The sequence below is a fragment of the Oncorhynchus keta genome, chromosome 3 (assembly GCF_023373465.1).
Source record: "Oncorhynchus keta strain PuntledgeMale-10-30-2019 chromosome 3, Oket_V2, whole genome shotgun sequence".
Taxonomy (NCBI): Eukaryota; Metazoa; Chordata; class Actinopteri; order Salmoniformes; family Salmonidae; genus Oncorhynchus; species Oncorhynchus keta.
Genome location: NC_068423.1, coordinates 2,324,340 through 2,344,783, shown reverse-complemented (window position 1 = coordinate 2,344,783; position 20,444 = coordinate 2,324,340). Strand labels below are relative to the sequence as shown.

At 42.8% G+C, this 20,444-nt stretch overlaps 1 protein-coding gene across 17 annotated transcripts in view; it reads left to right on the top strand.

Annotated features, from left to right (window-relative positions):
- LOC118363680 (transient receptor potential cation channel subfamily M member 4-like) overlaps positions 1–20,444 on the top strand; it is a 269,567-nt gene that overhangs the window by 14,473 nt on the left and 234,650 nt on the right. For all 17 annotated transcript variants that reach the window (XM_052486181.1, XM_052486176.1, XM_052486179.1 and 14 more), the window contains exons 4-9: positions 2,933–3,113; positions 7,402–7,571; positions 8,249–8,426; positions 10,574–10,638; positions 10,820–11,053; positions 11,339–11,441. In XM_052486181.1, the coding sequence (XP_052342141.1) occupies positions 2,933–3,113; positions 7,402–7,571; positions 8,249–8,426; positions 10,574–10,638; positions 10,820–11,053; positions 11,339–11,441 (931 nt within the window). The remainder of the gene's footprint in view (positions 1–2,932; positions 3,114–7,401; positions 7,572–8,248; positions 8,427–10,573; positions 10,639–10,819; positions 11,054–11,338; positions 11,442–20,444) is intronic.

The window sequence follows — 20,444 nt, the reverse complement described above, 5'->3', positions numbered from 1 at the left end:
GCACGTTCCCATGTTTACTACAGTAATGTATTGTAGACTGCACACAAGCATAATAAACACATTTTGTTAATAATATCATGATAAAAATACTCTTTCAAATTGTAGATGTTGATTTAGTTATGGATCCATAACGAATTACTATGGAATAAATATCACTGATTTACAGAAATATTGGAACAAAGTTGTCTAATGAAGGCAAACAATTTAGAATGCTTCAATCCTGTAGTCTTCTCCTGACTGTCACATTGTACAGCGCCATATTTTCCATTCCATGAGTTTTTTTTTTTTTTTTTCTCTGAATAGAAACATCATAATATTAATCAAATTAAGCCAAATGTCTTATCAATCCAATATACTATGCTATTACAAAAAGGTTTTAAATTCTCTGATAATGCCAATGCAGAAGACTATCAAATGGTTCTCAAAGATGTCCTCTGGTGGTCAAACTAGCAATAAGTTGCATTAACCTCTCTGCGCACGGAACCCGGTAGCGGGATGAAATTCGACAAAATACGGTGATCGCTTCATAAATAGTCATATTAAACATTCATGAAAATACAAGTGTCTCACATGCATTGAAAGCCTAGAATCTTGCTAATCCAACTGCGTTGTCAGATTTAAAAAAGGATTTACTGCGAAAGAATACGATGCGATTATCTGAGGATAGAGCCCCATAAAAAACAACGATTTCAACCAGCACAGGTGTAACAAAATCACAAACTGCAATAAAATAAATAGTTTACCTTTGACGATCTTCCTCTGTTTGCAATCCCAATGCTCATTGTTTGATCAAATCCATTTTTATAACCTAACACGAAACATTTTGTGAACTGCTTGTGTCGTGAATTCCGTCTCATTCCATTTTCGATGACACACTCGAGGTAAATACACACACAGAACGTGACTTTTCCAGTCATGTTTGGTTTCATTGCAATCAACTGGTTTGTTTGTAACACAACCAAACCTGATGGGTCATTTCGCGGGACGTATTGACTGTAAGAAACCGATTTGAAGACAACAAGTAATGACATCATTGTGCACCAATGATTTGCCCGCTGTTTCGTTGATTGACTGTATTTTAACCCAATGACCACTGATCATCTTGAAATCTAGCTGGGTAGATAGCCAATGAGCTGAAGCAAACAGCAATATCTAATGTTTATGTGTTGGAAGACCAACCCATGTAGTAAACTCCAGCTTAAAAGAGGGTCATTCGACAATGAAGTTTCATACCGGAAGGAGCAACGCATGTTGCGCACAGCGTTGTTTTGGTAAAACGCATATTCAGCTGTTTATATATCAATCAGTATGGCGACTAAGTCAGGGAAATCTAAGTCTAGATATACAGATGTATACACAATTTTAGAAGAAATTGACCGAGGACGATTTATTTAGCGATTCCCAAATGGATTAATATTTTTTGAACGGAGAGGACATCATTTTGGACTGGTAAGTTCTTCTCATGCTAATGCCGTTGTTTGAAATTAATAATATAAAATATTATTTGTGAAATGAAATAGCCTATTTGAGGCTGTTGAGGGGAGGGCAGGACCACAAAAATTGCCAAAGTGAAATGGAGACAGTAGATACAGCTGGTCTGTTGTAATATAATAAAGACAGTAGATCTAGCTAGTCTGTCATAATATAATAGAGACAGATCTAGCTGAAATGTCATAATATAAATGAGACCGTAGATCTAGCAGGTCTATAATAATATATTCAACCTTATGTTCCCTATACTCTATATATATCTGTTTATTATACCTGTTGATACAGGGCTCATATGTGAAACTATTCGAACTGAACATTTTCTTTCACAGTGACACTGACTCCGAATGGGAGCCCCCAGTACCAAGGTGTCCATCCCCCACTGAAGCTGAAGCTCCTGCCACAAGTGGTGTTAATCTGGGCAAATGTATTTCTGCAGGCATGGATGTGCTATGGCACCTGGCATCAGCAGCATAATATTGTGTCAATGACTGAGGGTCTTCCAAATATTGAAAGTGTTATTTTGTAAATGTATATTTTTTTTCTTCATGTTTTTTTGCATTTCTTTGGGGGTGGGGGGGTGTTAGAATACCATTTTGGTATTTTGTATATAGTTGTTCCATTCAAAATGTATAACTTCACCAATTTGGCCATTTGGGTACATTTGGGCTACTTGTATGGGACATGTGGGTCACTTCATGTCATGTAGCACACTCATTTTGGAAGTTATCATTCTGAAACTTTGCACAAGTACTGTTGCCCTCTAATGTTTTTCACTGAAATTGTCCCCATCATCCTATCTGAATGCTTGTTTTATCTTGTTCATTTTAAAGATGATGATACAACATTGTATTATCTAAACCAGATATATTGTGTTATATTCTCCCACATTCAATTCACATTTACACAAACTTCAGAGTGTTTCCTTTCAAATGGTACCAAGAATATGCATATCCTTGGTTCTGTGCCTGAGCTACAGGCTGTTAGATTTGGGTATGTCTTCAGGCGGAAATGGAAAAAAAGTAGGGGGTAGCTCTAAGAGGATTTATTAACAGAAAAAATGGCTGACAAATAGATAACATGCCACAGAATGCTGCAGCAGCCCCAGGGTGTTCCGCAGTATGACACAACTTTTAAAGGAGGAACCACTATAGATCTATTTGCTTTCTCTCACTATGTATGTGCTTGTCTGACTGTTTCTCTCTCTGCTGCTTCCATCTTTCATACTGCTTTCTTTCTCCTGTCAACATTAATTTTGTTCTTGAATTGATTAATCATCATTACTATGGCTTTCTGGTAGTAATGATAGAGCAGAGACACATATCTTTTACATTAGTGCAGATGAAGGGAAGGAGACGAAGAGAGTATACTATATACTTTATACTATATTATTGTATAGACTGTCTACTATTGGCATGTACTATTCTTTCTCTCTCTCCCCTAGTTCCTGCGTCTCTCGTGGGACACCCCTCCTTCCATCGTCTACACCCTGATGACGGTCCACTGGGGGCTACCTCCGCCCAACCTGGTGGTGTCAGTGGTGAGCGGGGAGGGTAGAGCAAAGGTCAAGACGTGGGTACGGGAGGTCCTGAGGCAGGGATTGGTCAAAGCCTCCCAGAGCACAGGTACTGATGGAACCGCCTCCTCTCCTTACTCAATGGCACTTTCTGAACACGCATGTGCATAAAGATGGCAGAATACAGGAATGACGTCATAGTGCTAAAACAATCTACAGAGTTTTTAAACTATGGCGCACAACATTGTTCAATTGGGATCATGTATACTGTGCTAAATACAGATCTAAAAAGAGGGTAACGGTGAGAAAGCTACAATACAGAAAACGTATTAAGTCCATGGAGGCCGCCACCTTTGTGCATATCCGCTTTTGTAAATCATAATGAGTAGTTGAGATTTTTGATATACCCTAGCGGAGGTCAGTTATTATTTTTTTTATTAGCATACCGTATATTATTTTTATTATTTCTATTACATCATGTCATTCATATTCCATTCAGTCATGTCAATGTAACATTGACACGTTTAAGTTACGACATGATACTCAAATTTTCCCTAACCCATCATGAGGTTGCTACAACCTAGCCTGTAACTGAAAGTTTACAGCGTAGGTGCACAGATCGAGAGAACATTTTTAGTCATCAAAATAACAGACATTGACACATTCAATACCGCCTTCCACACGCTTGCCTGCATGTAGTTGATCTAGGGTGTTAAACAACAGTTGCAAACGAGAGTTTTTGTTGGACAAATTCAGGTATGTTTATACCCGTTTCGATCCGTTTGCTTCCGTTTATCCCCATTTTTCAACAGAATCGGCAGAATGAATACACCCCTGATCAAACACAGTCCACTTTCATAGCAGCAAAATACAAACAGCATGATTATTTTTATTGTTGTATAATTCCTTCTCACATCTACGCGATTTCCTCCTCTCACATTTTCCCTTCACTTGTGGACATAAGTGCACAACACATTAGCTGTCTCTGACCAGGCGAAAAAACCTTCCCAAGCCAAACCTTCATATCATAACCACTAACCTCTACACATAGCCTACATTGTTGTCACCATATTAGTTAACGTCATAGCCGCTGCAATCATGCAGTACAGTCAGCAAGCAGTTTAGTAGTTACACCGGAGGGCCCTGGTGGCATTAAATTAATAAAACCAGAAGCTTACCTTGACTTGGAAGAGTTCCAGTGTTGGATAGCCTTAGCTAGCTAGCTAACATAGCAACCCTCTCTTTTTAGGTAGGTAAAAACTAGCTAGCTAGATGGGGTGGCAAGTTGCCTAGAGTGTTGGGCCAGTAACCAAAAGGTTGCTGGATTGAATCCCCAAGCTGACAAGGTAAAAATATGTCGTTCTGCCCCTGAATAAGAGAGTTAACCCACTGTTCCCCAGTAGGCTGTCATTGTAAATAAGAATTTGTTTTTAACTGACTTTCCTAGTTAAATTAAGCAGTGGAGAAAAAAAATACAACAAAATATAGCTCTTTCTTGTCATTAATTTTTGAAGAAAATGATTTGTTCAAAACTGTTCAAGTGTTGTCTTTCTCTCTCTTTGAGTCAACTACTCACCACATTTTATGCATTGCAGCGCTAGCTAGCTGTAGTTTATGCTTTCAGTACTAGATTCATTCTCTGATCCTTTGATTGGGTGGACAACATGTCAGTTCATGCTGCAAGAGCTCTGATATGTTGGAGGATGTCCTCCGGATGTTGTCATAATTACTGTGTAAGTCTATGGAAGGGGGTGAGAACCATGAGCCTGCTAGATCAATGTACCCAGAGGAGGACGGAAACTAGCTGTCCTCCAGGTAGATCATGGTGCTTCCCTACAGAGTGCTGTTGAGGCTGCTTTAGACCTTCATTGCAAAAAGTGTGTTTTAATCAATTATTTGGTGATGTGAGTATATTTAGTATAGGTTTATCTATTATTATTATTATTTATATTATTATCATCTAAAAAGGATAACTTTTTTTTAATGTCTCACTATTTTTATGAAATCCACTAACTGTAATATATTGTGACCATCCAGGACAATACAATGTGATTTTAGGCAAATACTGAAACTCTAGGTTTTACTAAGTCACAACATTTGCTGATTTGAAAACTTAGCCACAAAAAAAGGTTACAGATTGACGAACTGCAACAGTTTTTTCTGTAAGTGCGTACTTATAGTAACAGGAAAAACGCTAAGAACTGAAGACAATTCTCACACTACTGTATGATCTCTGCCTTGCACAAAACCGCTATACAACTCTCTCGCCGTGCAATACCACAGTGAGTGTGAGCATATTTATTGTTTTGAACTCTTAGGCCTCAGAGGGACTTCTGGAGAACGACAAGTAGCTGGTGCAGGTGGCCTTGTCACTTCAGGAGAGAGGAAATGGTCATTGTACTCCAAATTAGTCCCATACCCCGGGGGGTGATAGGGAAATCCACTACTGTTCTCAGCTGTTCCGCCCTCTACACTCTGACCCAGTGGTTACCAAAGTTGTACAAGCTGTGATCCACCTTTCTGATCCGTTTTGAATTTTCCCGTGACCCTTTGAATATACTAGGATTTTTAAAATGTAATTTTACCTTTTATTTTACTAGGCAAGTCCGTTAAGAACAAATTCTTATTTTCAATGACAGCCTAGGAACAGTGGGTTAACTGCCTGTTCAGGGGCAGAACGACAGATTTGTACCTTGTCAGCTCGGGGATTCGAACTTGCAACCTTTCGATTACTAGTCCAACGCTCTAACCACTAGGCTATTCTGCCGCCCCGGATGACTGAATATTTGGAAAACCTTGCTCTCAAACCTGTCATTATCATAAGAAGGAGAGGGGTCTTTCAAGACATATAATCGCATGAATTGTCTCCCCCCAAGGGGTTCATATCTCTAGGTATTCTGCTCCATCTAGCTTATTAGTAGTATTATTTTTAAATTCACCTTTGCTGAAACTCCTATGTTATGCAATATATAACGTTCCTTTAATATATATATATATATATATATTTTTATTTTATTTTTTATTTTTTTACATTTAACCTTTATTTAACTAGGCAAGTCAGTTAAGAACAAATTCTTATTTATAATGATGGCCTACACCAAACCCGGATGACGCTGGGGATTTGTGCGCCGCTCTATGGGACTCCCAATCACAGGCCAGTTGTGACACAGCCTAGATTCAAACCAGGGTGTCTGTAGTGACACCTCAACCTCTGAGATGCAGTGCCCTAGACTGCTGCGGCACTCAGGAGCCCTTTATATGAGACGCTCTGGATTTTAGCAATTCATTGAGAAGCTCTTCTCCCACTACTACCACTCCCCCTCTCCAGCTTCACAATGACACCCACCATTATCTCGGTTAAAAGCTACTGCTGATGCAAGCACAAATAACTTTGAACTTAAGAGTGGGAGGAAAGAGAGAGTAATTGGCTCAGTAAGGAGAAGTACGAGGAGAGGACAGATGTATTTAGACAATCAATAATCCTGAATTAAATATTGAAAATTATGACTAAAGAACCAGTGATAATGAGTGAGTGAGTTGCCATGACTTTTGTTTTTTGTAACATTTGGTCTCTATAAAAATGGCCTCACAGTTCTACAAAATTGTTAAAGGAATTATATTCCTATTTGTTCATCAACCAATTCAATTAAAACTCTGTGCATTTCTAAGAATTTGTAAGATACTTATTTGCATAAAATGGACAGAGACCAGTCTCAAAGTCAATCAATAGCGTTTATTCTCGAGAGTACTGATCATAATACAGTGTACATTGGTTTATATCACATTTCGTCATAGCATTTTGAATGCTGCTCCTCCTTCTCTCCGATGTAATGGCGAAATAGCCAAGCCTTCCCACATTGTCTGCCACCTGTTAAACAATCTACTACAAGCCCAAAGTCTCTTCCCACCCTGGGTAGAGACAGGATGTTCTGTAAGGAACACAGTATTCCAGCCAGTCTGATGATAGCTCCATTAGTTTCTAACAAGGAACAGACAGTCCTTCTAATTCTGGACGAAAACTACACACATTACATTCAGTATTATGATTATAATAAGATTCATACATCCATACAGTAACATCGTAGTATTCTGTTTAGTCATAGTTCTGATTTAAATGCATACATAATTTAGTCATTATTCATAAAAATCCCGTAACAAAAATCTACAACATTAGGCCTACTCAGTTGTTTTCCTAGAAAGCAACTGACAATGACAGAATCGTCTGCTAACTTTATTAGCTATTTCTCTGGAATCATATTTGCTCCAAGTAACCATCATTACTTGTCAATGTAAAACCATCTTACCACTTTGAACTGGAAATATACTTGATCATGTAATAACACCCCATGATATTCTCCCCTCTCTTTCTTTCTCTCTCTCACACACACCTACTACAGGAGCGTGGATACTGACTGGAGGCCTGCGTGAGGGTGTAGGGAGGTGTGTAGGGGAAGCGGTAAGGGACCATGCCACCGCTGCCTCATCTGTCTCCCTGAACAAGGTGGTGGCTCTGGGCATCGCTCCCTGGGGCCTGGTCCACAACCGCCAGCAGCTGGTCAATCCGCAGGTAATGCACGCTATCGTGCCAAACCAAACTGCTAACTCAGATATTTCCTTTTCACATTGCCTTTTTCAACATAGTTTAAGAAACTATGGTGAAAATGATGGTGGATATCTTGGCTCGGCTCAGTTTAATTTTTTTAATTTAATCTTTATTTAACCAGGTAGGCCAGTTGAGAACAAGTTCTAATTTACAACTGCGAACTGGCCAAGATAAAGCAAAGCAGTGCGACACAAACAACGACACAGAGTTACACATGGAATAAACAAACGTACAGTCAATAACACAATAGGAAAAAAGTCTATATACAGTGTGTGCAAATGGCATGAGGAGGTAAGGCAATAAATAGGCCATAGTATATAGGCCAATTAATTACAATTCAGCAAATTAAGACTGGAGTGATAGATGTGCAGATGATGATGTGCAAGTAGAAGTACTGGTGGGCAAAAGAGCAAAAAAGTCAATAAGAACAATATGGGGATGAGATGGGTAGATTGGATGGACTATTTACAGATGGGCTGTGTACAGCTGCAGCGATCGGTTAGCTGTCCAGATAGCTGATGTTTAAAGTTAGTGAGGGAGATAAAAGTCTCCAACTTCAGCAATTTTTGCAATTCGTTCCAGTCACAGTAGTATGAAAAGCCCTCGTGTTCTGACCATGTCTTGTTTCCCCCCTCTTTCAGGGTAGCTTCCCTGCTAGGTACTACTTCCAGAACATGTCCCGTGACTCATGTTGCCTGGACAACAACTACCAGGCCTTTCTTCTGGTGGATGATGGGAGTGTAGGCCGCAGAGGGGGCGAGGCAGGCTTCAGGGCCCGGCTGGAGGACTACATTTCCCATCAGCGCACAGGCATCTGGGGTGAGAGACGTTGGATTCAAATACGTCAATTTAGTCTACGTAATTCAGGCTAAACAAAAGCACGTGCCTCAGGTAAACCATGTGAGAAATAAGGGCACTACTTCCGTTGGAGGGCATCTTTATTTGAATCCATACTAGTATATGGTTTTAGCTTGTGTTGCCACCTGACTGCATGGCTTCATCCTATCCAAAATTCATCCTTTCCTCCTCCTTTCTTGAAGTAATCACTCATCAGCATGACTGGACAATCATGTTAGATCAGCGATCACCTCATTGAAAGGGCCTCCTTTTTGTCTCTGTTGCCCTGCTCTCGTGGTTCTGGTTGAACTGGTTAGGTTAAAGCCAGGCTGTCAGGTGGCAACACCAAGCTATTACCATATTACTTATACTAGTATTGATTTGAATTCTAGAGGATTATTAATCTTGCGTTACCACAGGGGTTCTATATACTTCTGGCCCTTCTTTGGACACTGTGTTAACTAACCTCCAGACGAGCTTCAATGCCATACAACTCTCCTTCCGTGGCCTCCAACTGCTCTTAAATGCAAGTAAAACTAAATGCATGCTCTTCAACCGATCGCTGCCCGCATCCGCCCGCCCGTCCAGCATCACTACTCTGGACGGTTCTGACTTAGAATATGTGGACAACTACAAATACCTAGGTGTAAACTCTCCTTCCAGACTAACATCAAGCATCTCCAATCCAAAGTTAAATCTAGTATCGGCTTCCTATTTCGCAACAAAGCATCCTTCACTCATGCTGCCAAACATACCCTCGTAAAACTGACTATTCTACCGATCCTTGACTTCGGCGATGTCATTTACAAAATAGCCTCCAACACTTTACTCAGCAATTGGATGCAGTCTATCATAGTGCCATCCATTTTGTCACCAAAGCCCCATATACTACCCACCATTGCGACCTGTATGCTCTCGTTGGCTGGCTCTCGCTTCATATTCGTCGCCAAACCCACTGGCTCCAGGTCATCTGTAAGTCTTTGCTAGGTAAAGCCCCACCTTATCTCAGCTCACTGGTCACCATAGCAGCACCCACCCGTAGCACGCGCTCCAGCAGGTATATTTCACTGGTCACCCCCAAAGCCAATTCGACTTTTGGCCGCTTTTTTTTCCAGTTCTCTGCTGCCAATGCCTGGAACGAATAGCAAAAATCACTGAAGCTGGAGACTCATATCTCCCTCACTAACTTCTGCACATCTTCTGCACATCTATCACTCCAGTGTTTAATTGCTAAATTGTAATTATTTTGCCACTATGGCCTATTTATTGCCTTACCTCCCTTATCTTACCTCATTTGCACACACTGTATATATACTTTTTCTATTGTGTTATTGACTGTATGTTTGTTCATTCCATGTGTAACTCTGTGTCGTTGTTTGTGTCGCACTGCTTTGCATTATCTTGTCCAGGTCGCAGTTGTAAATGAGAACTTGTTCTCAACTGGCCTACCTGGTTAAATAAAGGTGAATTAAAATAATTAAATAAAAAGGTCCCCCCCAAAAAATGTATTGAAAAAAAAAATATATATATAGTAACTTAAAAAAACCAAAAATCAATGGCATTTTAACCATTCAATGCTGTTATTATAGTCTATGACCTCTGACCCCACCTAGTTATGTACTGAAATGCCTAGAGTAGCTATTGCATTTTCAGGTTGACATCGTGAGAGTGCACACTATGCCATCCTGTGGTGATAGTACAGCACTGCATGCATGATAATACGATTTTACAACTATGGGATCTGTTGGACCTCAGCCATGGCATAGTCTAGTTCTTCTGCCAAGTGTAGGAGTGCATGCCGGGCTAGCCATTACATGTCACATCATGTCTTTTCAATGAGCTTATCAAAATGTAAATGCAAGCACACAGAGTTGAAAAGGTAATCTTAGACGATTCATTCTTTGAGTGCAGTGACACACATTATCAAAATGCATTGCGCTAAAAACTTTGCCATTCTTAACATTATGTTTCTCTTATCTGTGTAGGAACCCTGTAATACACTAGTGCTTTCTTAGTTTACCTGCCAGAAATAGTCATGTATAGCTAACAGAAACTTTTGAGAAATTTCAAGCTGTTACTCAGTTGTTTTTGTTGGAATTTGTAATAATTTCTGAACATCTGTCTGTAAGGCAGTGGAAGCATTGACATCCCCGTCCTGTGCATGCTGATATCAGGAGAGACAACCATGCTAGAGGTACAATCACATGACTTATTTTCTTATAGTCTGAGTAGTTTTATTTACAAACCCTTTTTGATGATCAATCTATTAGTTGCTCATTGCTATCGGTGTATATTGCAAGGCTTGTATATCACCCTCCTTTCTCCCACTTCCCTCCTCCGTCCTCCCTCCCCTCTTCCCTCTCTCTCCTTCCCAGCGGTTGGATCTCTCTCTGAGGACCTCCATGCCCTGGCTGGTGCTGGCGGGGTCGGGTGGTGTGGCCGACCTCGTCAGTGACGTCCTGGAGAGCCTATCGTCTGCGCCCCCTGTCCTGTCCTCCCCCGAGGGGGAGGGGGAGGCGGGACCTAGTGTGGACCTTAAAGACAGAGTGGCCGAGATGGTTAGGAAGCACTTTCCATCCGAAACAGAGATAGACAAACTGGTAGAACGGGTAAGAGCAGGGGAGAATGTGGGGCAGTCTTTTTGCTGCACAGGGTCATTTTCTCAGCTAAGCATCGTCTTTCACGGCTTCCTCTCTTCTATTCCTTTCCCTCATTTCCACTAACAGGTGAAAGGGTTGGATAGGTTTTCAACATAATTATTTCAATTGACATTGAAAAGCCTGACCACAATAAAGAGCCTCTCAAATATTGCCCTTGAACAGTGTTTGCCAAACTGGTCATCGTACTATTTTCACCGACACCTCAGCATCTCTCCTCCTATCCCATGTTCACAGGTTCTGAGCATCTACCTGAACAGGGATCTGATCACTGTCTACCACGGAGAGCAGGAGGGACCAGATGACTTTGACACGGTCTTGCTCAAAGCCTTGGTTAGAGGTATGATACACCGTATCACCCCTGTTTCTGCGAATGCAATCATTGCATTTGACTTCAGCCCATATGTATCCACAGTTCACACCGCTGATCCATACTGTATAAGCTGATGCAGGACATAATTCCATATCAAATCAAATGTTATTTGTCACATGAGCCGAATAAAACAGGTGGAGACCTTACAGTGAAATGCTTCCAAGCCCTTAACCAACAATCCAGTTTTAAGAAAAATACAAAAAAGTAAGAAATAATAGAAACAAATTATTAAAGTGCAGCAGTAAAATACCAATAGCGAGGCTATATACAGGGGGTACCGGTACAGAAGTCAATGTGCGGGGGCACCGGTTAGTCAAGGTAATAGAGGTAATATGTACATGTAGGTAGAATTATTAAAGTGACTATGGATACATAATACCAGAGAGTATTTTTAGAGCATTCCTCTGACACTGTCTGGTATAGAGGTCCGGGATGGCAGGAAGCTTGGCCCAGGTGATGTACTGGCCCAGTGTGTGATGTACACACTACCCTCTGTAGTGCCTTGCGGCCGGAAGCCAAGCAGTTGCCATACCAGGCAGTGATGCATCCCATCAGGATGCTCTTGATGGTGCAGCTGTAGAATATTTTGAGGATCTGAGGACTCATACCAACTCTTTTCAGTCTCCTGAGGGGGAATAGGTGTTGTTGTGCCCTCTTCACGACTGTCTTGGTGTGCTTGGACCATGTTAGTTTGTTGGTGATGTGGACCTGCTCTACTACAGCCCGTCGATGAGATTGGGGTCATGCTCGGTCCTCCTTTTCCTGTAGTCCAATATCATCTCCTTTGTCTTGATCACGTTGAGGGAGAGGTTGTTGTCCTTGCACCACATGGTCAAGTCTCTGACCTGCTCACTATAGGCTGTCTCATCGTTGTCGGTGATCAGGCCTACCACTGTTGTGTCATCGGCAAATTTAATGATGGTGTTTGAGTCGTGCCTGGCCATGCAGTTATGAGTGAACAGGGTGTACAGGAGGGGACTGAGCCCGCACCCCTGAGGGGCCCCCGTGTTGAGGATCACCGTGGCGGATGTGTTGTTTCCAACCCTTACCACCTGGGGGCGGCCTGTTAGGAAGTCCAGGGTCCAGTTGCAGAGGGAGGTGTTTAGTCCCAGGGTCCGTAGCTTAGTGATGAGCTTTGAGGGCACTATGGTGTTGGAATGCTGAGCTGTAGTCAATGAATAATATTCTCTCATAGGTGTTCCTTTTGTCCAGGTGTGAAAGGGCAGTGTGGAGTGCAATAGAGATTGCATCATCTGTGGATTTGTTGGGGCGCTATGCAAATTTGAGTGGGTCTAGGGTTTCTGGGATAATGGTGTTGTGAGCCATGACCAGCCGTTCAAAGCACTTCATGGCTACAGACGTGAGTGCTACGGGCTGGTAGTCATTTAGGTAGGTTACCTTAGTGTTGTTGGGCACAAGGACTATGGTGGTCTGCTTGAAACATGTTGGTTTTACAGACTTGGACAGGGAGAGGCTGAAAATGTCAGTGAAGACACTTGCCAGTTAGTCAGCGCATGCTCGGTGTACATGTCCTGGTAATCCGTCTGGCTGTGAGGCCTTGTGAATGTTGACCTTTTTAAAAGTATTTTACTCATATCGGCTGTGGAGAGATCGTGATCACACAGTTGTCCGGAACCAGTCCTCTATTTGTATATTATTTTTTCTTTCAAACATTTGATCTATTATTTAGTCTTTCCATAAAGACAACCAACAACAACACAAAGCAATGAACATGTACAAAATAGATACAAACAAAGATGGAGACAAATACACAGTCCCCCGTGTAAAACGAACAGAAAAGAACAGCGATATCCATGACTTCCAAGAGTAAAACAAGCTAGAATAGGCAAATGAGAAAGTAATGTCTCTGCATTTTACAGTTATCTTTTTGACAATTGTTCTTCCATGATAATGATGTATATCCCCTTCCCACTCCTCTCCCTATTCCCCTCACCACCCAAACAAATTATTAGAAGTATTGAATTCCAATGGTACAAACAGCAACACCCAGATGCTTGGTGGGTTATGGGTTGTCAATCCCCAGTAGTATATTTGCACGCTCATCTCCTATAAACCGAACTACAGGGCTCCAGATACAGTGCCTTTGGAAAGTACGCTCTGGATAAGAGCGTCTGCTAAATGACTTAGATGTAAATGTACTTAGACCCCTTGACTTTTTCCAAAAATGTTTACGTTACACCCTTATTCTAAAATTGATTGAATGAATACAAATCCTCAGCGATCAACACACAATACCCCATAATGACAAAGCGAAAACAGGTTTTTCCATTTTTTTTGTGCAAATGTACAATTTTTCACAAGTATTCAGAACCTTTGCTGTGAGACTCAATTGAGTTCAGGTGCTTCCTGCTTCCATTGATCATCCTTGAGATGTTTCTACAACTTGATTGGAGTCCACCTGTGGTAAATTAAATTGATTGGACATGATTTGGAAAGTCTCACACGTGTCTATATAAGGTTCCACAGTTGACAGTGCATGTCAGAGCAACAACCAAGCCATGAGGTCGAAGGAATTGCCCGTTGAGCTCCGAGACAGGATTGTGTTGAGGCACAGATCTGGGGTAAAAAATATCTGCAGCATTGAAGGTCCCCAAGAAGACAGTGGCCTCCATCATTCTTAAATGGAAGAAGTTTGTAACCACCAAGACTCTTCCTAGAGCTGACTGCCCAGGGGAGACGGGCCTTGGTCAGGGAGGTGACCAAGAACCTGATGGTCACTCTGACAGAGCTCTAGTGTTCCTCTGTTGGGATGGGAGAAACTTCCAGAAGGACAACCATCTCTGCAGCACTCCACCAATCAGGCCTTTATTGTAGAGTGGCCAGACGGAAGCCACTTCTCAGTAAAAGGCACATGACAGCCTGCTTGGCACTTAAAGACTCTCAGACCATGAGAAACAAGATGCCCTGGTCTGATGAAACCAGGTTTGAACTCTTTGACCTGAATGCTAAGCATCACATCTGGATTAAATCTGTCATGAAACATGGTGGTGGCAGCATCATGCTGTTGGGATGTTTTTCAGTGGCAGGGACTGGAAGACTAGTCAGGATCGAGGGAAAGATGAACGGAGCAAAGTACAGAGAGATCCTTGATGAAAACTTGCTCCAGAGCACTCAGTACCTCAGACTGGGGCGAAGGTTCACCTTCCAACAGAACAATGACCCTAAGCACACAGCCAAGACAACGCAGGAGTGGCTTCGGGACAGGTCTCTGAATGTCCTTGAGTGGCCCGGACTTGAACATGATCGAACAACCTTTTTTTAATCTTTGATTTGATCTCTGGAGAGACCTAGAAATAGCTGTACAGAGACACTCCCCATCCAACCTAACAGAGCTTGAGAGGATCTGCAGTAAAGAATGGGAGAAACTCTCCAAATATCAAATCAAATCAAATTTTATTTGTCACATACACATGGTTAGCAGATGTTAATGCGAGTGTAGCGAAATGCTTGTGCTTCTAGTTCCAACAATGCAGTAATAACCAACGAGTAATCTAGCTAACAATTTCAAAACTACTACCTTATACACATAAGTGTAAAGGGATAAAGAATATGTACATAAAGATATGTGAATGAGTGATGGTACAGAGCGGCATAGGCAAGATGCAGTAGATGGTATCGAGTACGGTATATACATATGAGATGAGTATGTAAACAAAGTGGCATAGTTTAAAGTGGCTAGTGATACATGTATTACATAAAGATGCAGTAGATGATATAGAGTACAGTATATACGTATACATATGAGATAAATAATGTAGGATATGTAAACATTATATTAAGTAGCATTGTTTAAAGTGGCTAGTGATATATTTTACATCAATTCCCATTATTAAAATGGCTAGAGTTGAGTCAGTGTGTTGGCAGCAGCAGCCACTCAATGTTAGTGGTGGCTGTTTAACAGTCTGATGGCCTTGAGATAGAAGCTGTTTTTCAGTCTCTCGGTCCCAGCTTTGATGCACCTGTACTGACCTCGCCTTCTGGACGATAGCGGGATGAACAGTCAGTGACTCGGGTGGTTGTTGTCCTTGATGATCTTTATGGCCTTCCTGTAACATCGGGTGGTGTAGGTGTCCTGGAGGGCAGGTAGTTTTCCCCCGGTGATGCGTTGTGCAGACCTCACTACCCTCTGGAGAGCCTTACGGTTGTGGGCGGAGCAGTTGCCGTACCAGGCGCTGATACCAACAGGATGCTCTCGATTGTGCATCTGTAGATGTTTGTGAGTGCTTTTGGCGACAAGCCGAATTTCTTCAGCCTCCTGAGGTTGAAGAGGCGCTGCTGTGCCTTCTTCACGATGCTGTCTGTGTGGGTGGACCAATTCAGTTTGTCTGTGATGTGTACGCCGAGGAACTTAAAACTTACTACCCTCTCCACTACTGTTCCATCGATGTGGATAGGGGGGTGTTCCCTCTGCTGTTTCCTGAAGTCCACAATCATCTCCTTAGTTTTGTTGACGTTGAGTGTGAGATTATTTTCCTGACACCACACTCCGAGGGCCCTCACCTCCTCCCTGTAGGCGATCTCGTCGTTGTTGGTAATCAAGCCTACCACTGTTGTGTCGTCCGCAAACTTGATGATTTAGTTGGAGTCGTGCGTGGCCACGCAGTCGTGGGTGAACAGGGAGTACAGGAGAGGGCTCAGAACGCACCCTTGTGGGGCCCCAGTGTTGAGGATCAGCAGGGTGGAGATGTTGTTACCTACCCTCACCACCTGGGGGCGGCCCGTCAGGAAGTCCAGTACCCAGTTGCACAGGGCGGGGTCGAGACCCAGGGTCTCGAGCTTGATGACGAGTTTGGAGGGTACTATGGTGTTAAATGCTGAGCTGTAGTCGATGAACAGCATTCTCACATAGGTATTCCTCTTGTCCAGATGGGTTAGGGCAGTGTGCAGTGTGGTTGAGATTGCATCGTCTGTGGACCTATTTGGGCGGTAAGCAAATTGGAGTGGGTCTAGGGTGTCAGGTAGGGTGGAGGTGCCCGGTAGGTAGGGTGGAGGTGGTCCTTGACTAGTCTCTCAAAGCACTTCATGATGACGGAAGTGAGTGCTACGGGGCGGTAGTCGTTTAGCTCAGTTACCTTAGCTTTCTTGGGAACAGGAACAATGGTGGCCCTCTTGAAGCATGTGGGAACAGCAGACTGGAATAGGGATTGATTGATTGATTGATTGATGTCCGTAAACACACCAGCCAGCTGGTCTGCGCATGCTCTGAGGGCGCGGCTGGGGATGCCGTCTGGGCCTGCAGCCTTGCGAGGGTTAACACATTTAAATGTTTTACTCACCTCGGCTGCAGTGAAGGAGAGTCCGCATGTTTTGGTTGCGGGATGTGTCAGTGGCATTGTATTGTCCTCAAAGCGGACAAAAAAGTTATTTAGTTTTCCTGGGAGCAAGACATCCTGGTCCGTGACTGGGCTGGTTTTCTTTTTGTAATCTGTGATTGACTGTAGACCCTGCCACATACCTCTTGTGTCTGAGCCGTTGAATTGAGATTGTCTCTATACTGACTCTTAGCTTGTTTGATTGCCAAGCGGAGGGAATAGCTACACTGTTTGTGTTCGGTCATGTTTCTGGTCACCTTTCCCTGATTAAAAGCAGTGGTTCGCACTTTCAGTTTCACGCGAATGCTGCCATCAATCCACGGTTTCTGGTTTGGAAATGTTTTAATCGTTGCTATGGGAACGACATCTTCAACGCACGTTCTAATGAACTCGCTCACCGAATCAGCGTATTCGTCAATGTTGTTGTTTGACGCAATACGAAACATATCCCAGTCCACGTGATGGAAGCAGTCTTGGAGCGTGGAATCAGATTGGTCGGACCAGCGTTGGACAGAGCTTCTTGATTTAGCTTTTGTCTGTAGGCAGGGAGCAACAAAATGGAGTCGTGGTCAGCTTTTCCGAAAGGAGGGCGGGGCAGGCCCTTTTATGCATCGCGGAAGTTGGAATAGCAATGATCCAAGGTTTTACCAGCCCTGGTTGCGCAATCGATATGCTGATACAATTTAGGGAGTCTTGTTTTCAGAGGCTGTAATCGCTGCCAAAGGTGCGTCAACAACATACTGAGTAAAGGGTCTGAACATTTATGTAAATGTGATATTTCAGTTTTTTATATTTAATACATTTGCAAAAATTCTAAAGAACAGTTTTTGCTTAGTCATAATGGGGTATTGTGTGTAAAAATATTTCAGCAATTTTAGAATAAGACTGTAATGTAACAAAATGTGGAAAAAGTCAAGGGGTCTGAATACTTTCCGAATGCACTGTACATGTTTTGTGATATCAAAAAATAACTATAATGAGTAGGAAATGCTACAATAGCCTACTATCAATAAAATCTATTCTGCTTGTTGACCTACTACAAATTATGGGATAGGCCTATCGGTAAAGAAAATTGCCTAAAGAAAGTTTGTGTGTCACGTGTACTCCCTCTCCGGCCTATAGGTCACCAGGCTGCTCATTTATTGCGCACACCTGTCACCAGCGTTAAGTGCATTTGCACATAATGAAACTCACCTGGACTCATCACCTTGATTACCTGCCCTTATATTCCACTCCCTTTGTTTTCTTCCCCAGTCATCAAATGAGCATATATCATGTTATAAAAAACGGAAAAGACCTTTAAATTACTGTTGGTTGGGCAAATGACTTATTCATGCCTGTTTAGTAGGCTAAGTATAATTCATGGTTGGATTTGGTTAGGGTGTCGCCTACAAGGCTTCACCATAGGCCCAACAATCAGTCCAATATTTAAATTAGTAAATAACATATAGTATGTCTATGAATCCTATCATATTGTGATTATCTGTAATCACTTTTAATCTGCTAGGTAAATTAAGTAGCCTATCAAAATACTGTATCGTACCCACAAGCGAACCTTGTCCATCCTCCTGTGTCGTCTTGTCATTAGCGGCAAGAATTGTCTTTACTTGCTGCGCAGAGTTGGTTTGATGGAGTTGTTGTAATAGGCCTCTTCGTCTTGGGGGTTCAGAAAGGTTTTGGTAGCTCCTTGGGAGGTGATGATCAGTCTGGCAGGGTGAATTAGCCCGTGCTGGATCTCTGCCTCAGGTAGGTACACCCTGATATTGTTGTCAAGGCTCTCTTTTTGGTCATATTTTTGGTCATATCAGCAGTTATGTTGGGAAACATCTTTGCCTTCATCCCACAAAAGTTAATATCTCATTTCTTCCTTGACAACTGTATGATTGCGTGTTTGACCTGACAACGCTGCATCCTCACGATCATCACGCGGGGTCAGCATGCCAAGATGGTTTCGATCCAATTCCGATGTGTGTTCTCCACTGCTGGTTCACCGGACAGTTCCTCAGCCTGGAACAGTTCTGTGAAGAATGCTGTCATGTAAGCTGTTGGATTTCCCTGTTCAATGCCGTCATCAAATCCTGTGACACGAAGATTACATTTACGACTGCATTTCCAAAACTTCAAGCTTGTCAAGTTCAGTCACCCTGCCATCCACTTTAGGCATGGCTTCTTCAGCTATGGCTGTCTTCTCGTTTCATTCAGCAACTGATGTCCTAATTGTTTCCAGACTTGGAGCTTGTCTATTGCTGTGCCTATCTCTTCCTGTATGATAGAACAGATGGGGATAGGGCGTTCGGATTCATTCAACTCATTTTCTCTCACTGCAGCTTGCGAACCCGATTCGGTGCCCACCATTGCGCCGACAGTGTGGTTTCTCGGTTTCTCTGAGCTTTCCGTGCTCACTCCATGCGACCGAAACAGGAAGTGATCTCTATTTGTATTTGAACTGTCATGACTCTCTCTCCTTGGTGAGGATCTAAGGCACAAGATTAGCTCGGCACAGGGCTGACAGCAGTGTAGGCTGGTGACTTGAAAAAACGAGGAGGATGGAAGACCAATGGTATAGGCGCGGACCAAATGATAAAACGCATTTGAAAAATCATCAAAGACCAATGATTTTAACCTAAACGTTTAATAAAGACATTTATAGTCAAATATTATGGGGAAGGGAATGAGAAGGCTACAGTGTTGGGAAGGGCAGCAGTGATTGAATGAGGGTATTTGGCGTGAGTAGAGGTGTTCAGAGGCTTCAGTGGCAAAACAGTTTCATCATAGATGGATGGATGGATGGTGCTGTGGAAGAGCCCAACTCCTCCACTAAGGGCAGGACAGGATTTGGCTGGGAAGACAAAAAAGCAATAAGACACAGTTAGACAAAAGAGCTAAGAATGAGTTTGTCCAAGCAAGGAGTAAATCACACTTGTGTGATAATGTGATTGTGTTTGTGTATGGGATTGACTCTACATAGTAATTAAGGAAATGTAGAGGTGTACTCACAGTGCTTGGAGAGGAAACATTCAATGTGCCAGTGGATAAAAGGGCATATGGGGAATAACAGACAGCTCAGTTCTTCAGAGAACTAAACAGCCCTGTGCCCTCTGAAGAACTAAACAGCCCCGTGCCCTCTGAAGAACTAAACAGCCCCGTGCCCTCTGAAGAACTAAACAGCCCCGTGCCCTCTGAAGAACTAAACAGCCCCGTGCCCTCTGAAGAACTAAACAGCCCCGTGCCCTCTGAAGAACTAAACAGCCCCGTGCCCTCTGAAGAACTAAACAGCCCCGAAGAACTAAACAGCCCCGTGCCCTCTGAAGAACTAAACAGCCCCGTGCCCTCTGAAGAACTAAACAGCCCCGTGCCCTCTGAAGAACTAAACAGCCCCGTGCCCTCTGAAGAACTAAACAGCCCCGTGCCCTCTGAAGAACTAAACAGCCCCGTGCCTTCTGAAGAACTAAACAGCCCCGTGCCCTCTGAAGAACTAAACAGCCCCGTGCCCTCTGAAGAACTAAACAGCCCCGTGCCCTCTGAAGAACTAAACAGCCCCGTGCCCTCTGAAGAACTAAACAGCCCCGTGCCCTCTGAAGAACTAAACAGCCCCGTGCCCTCTGAAGAACTAAACAGCCCCGTGCCCTCTGAAGAA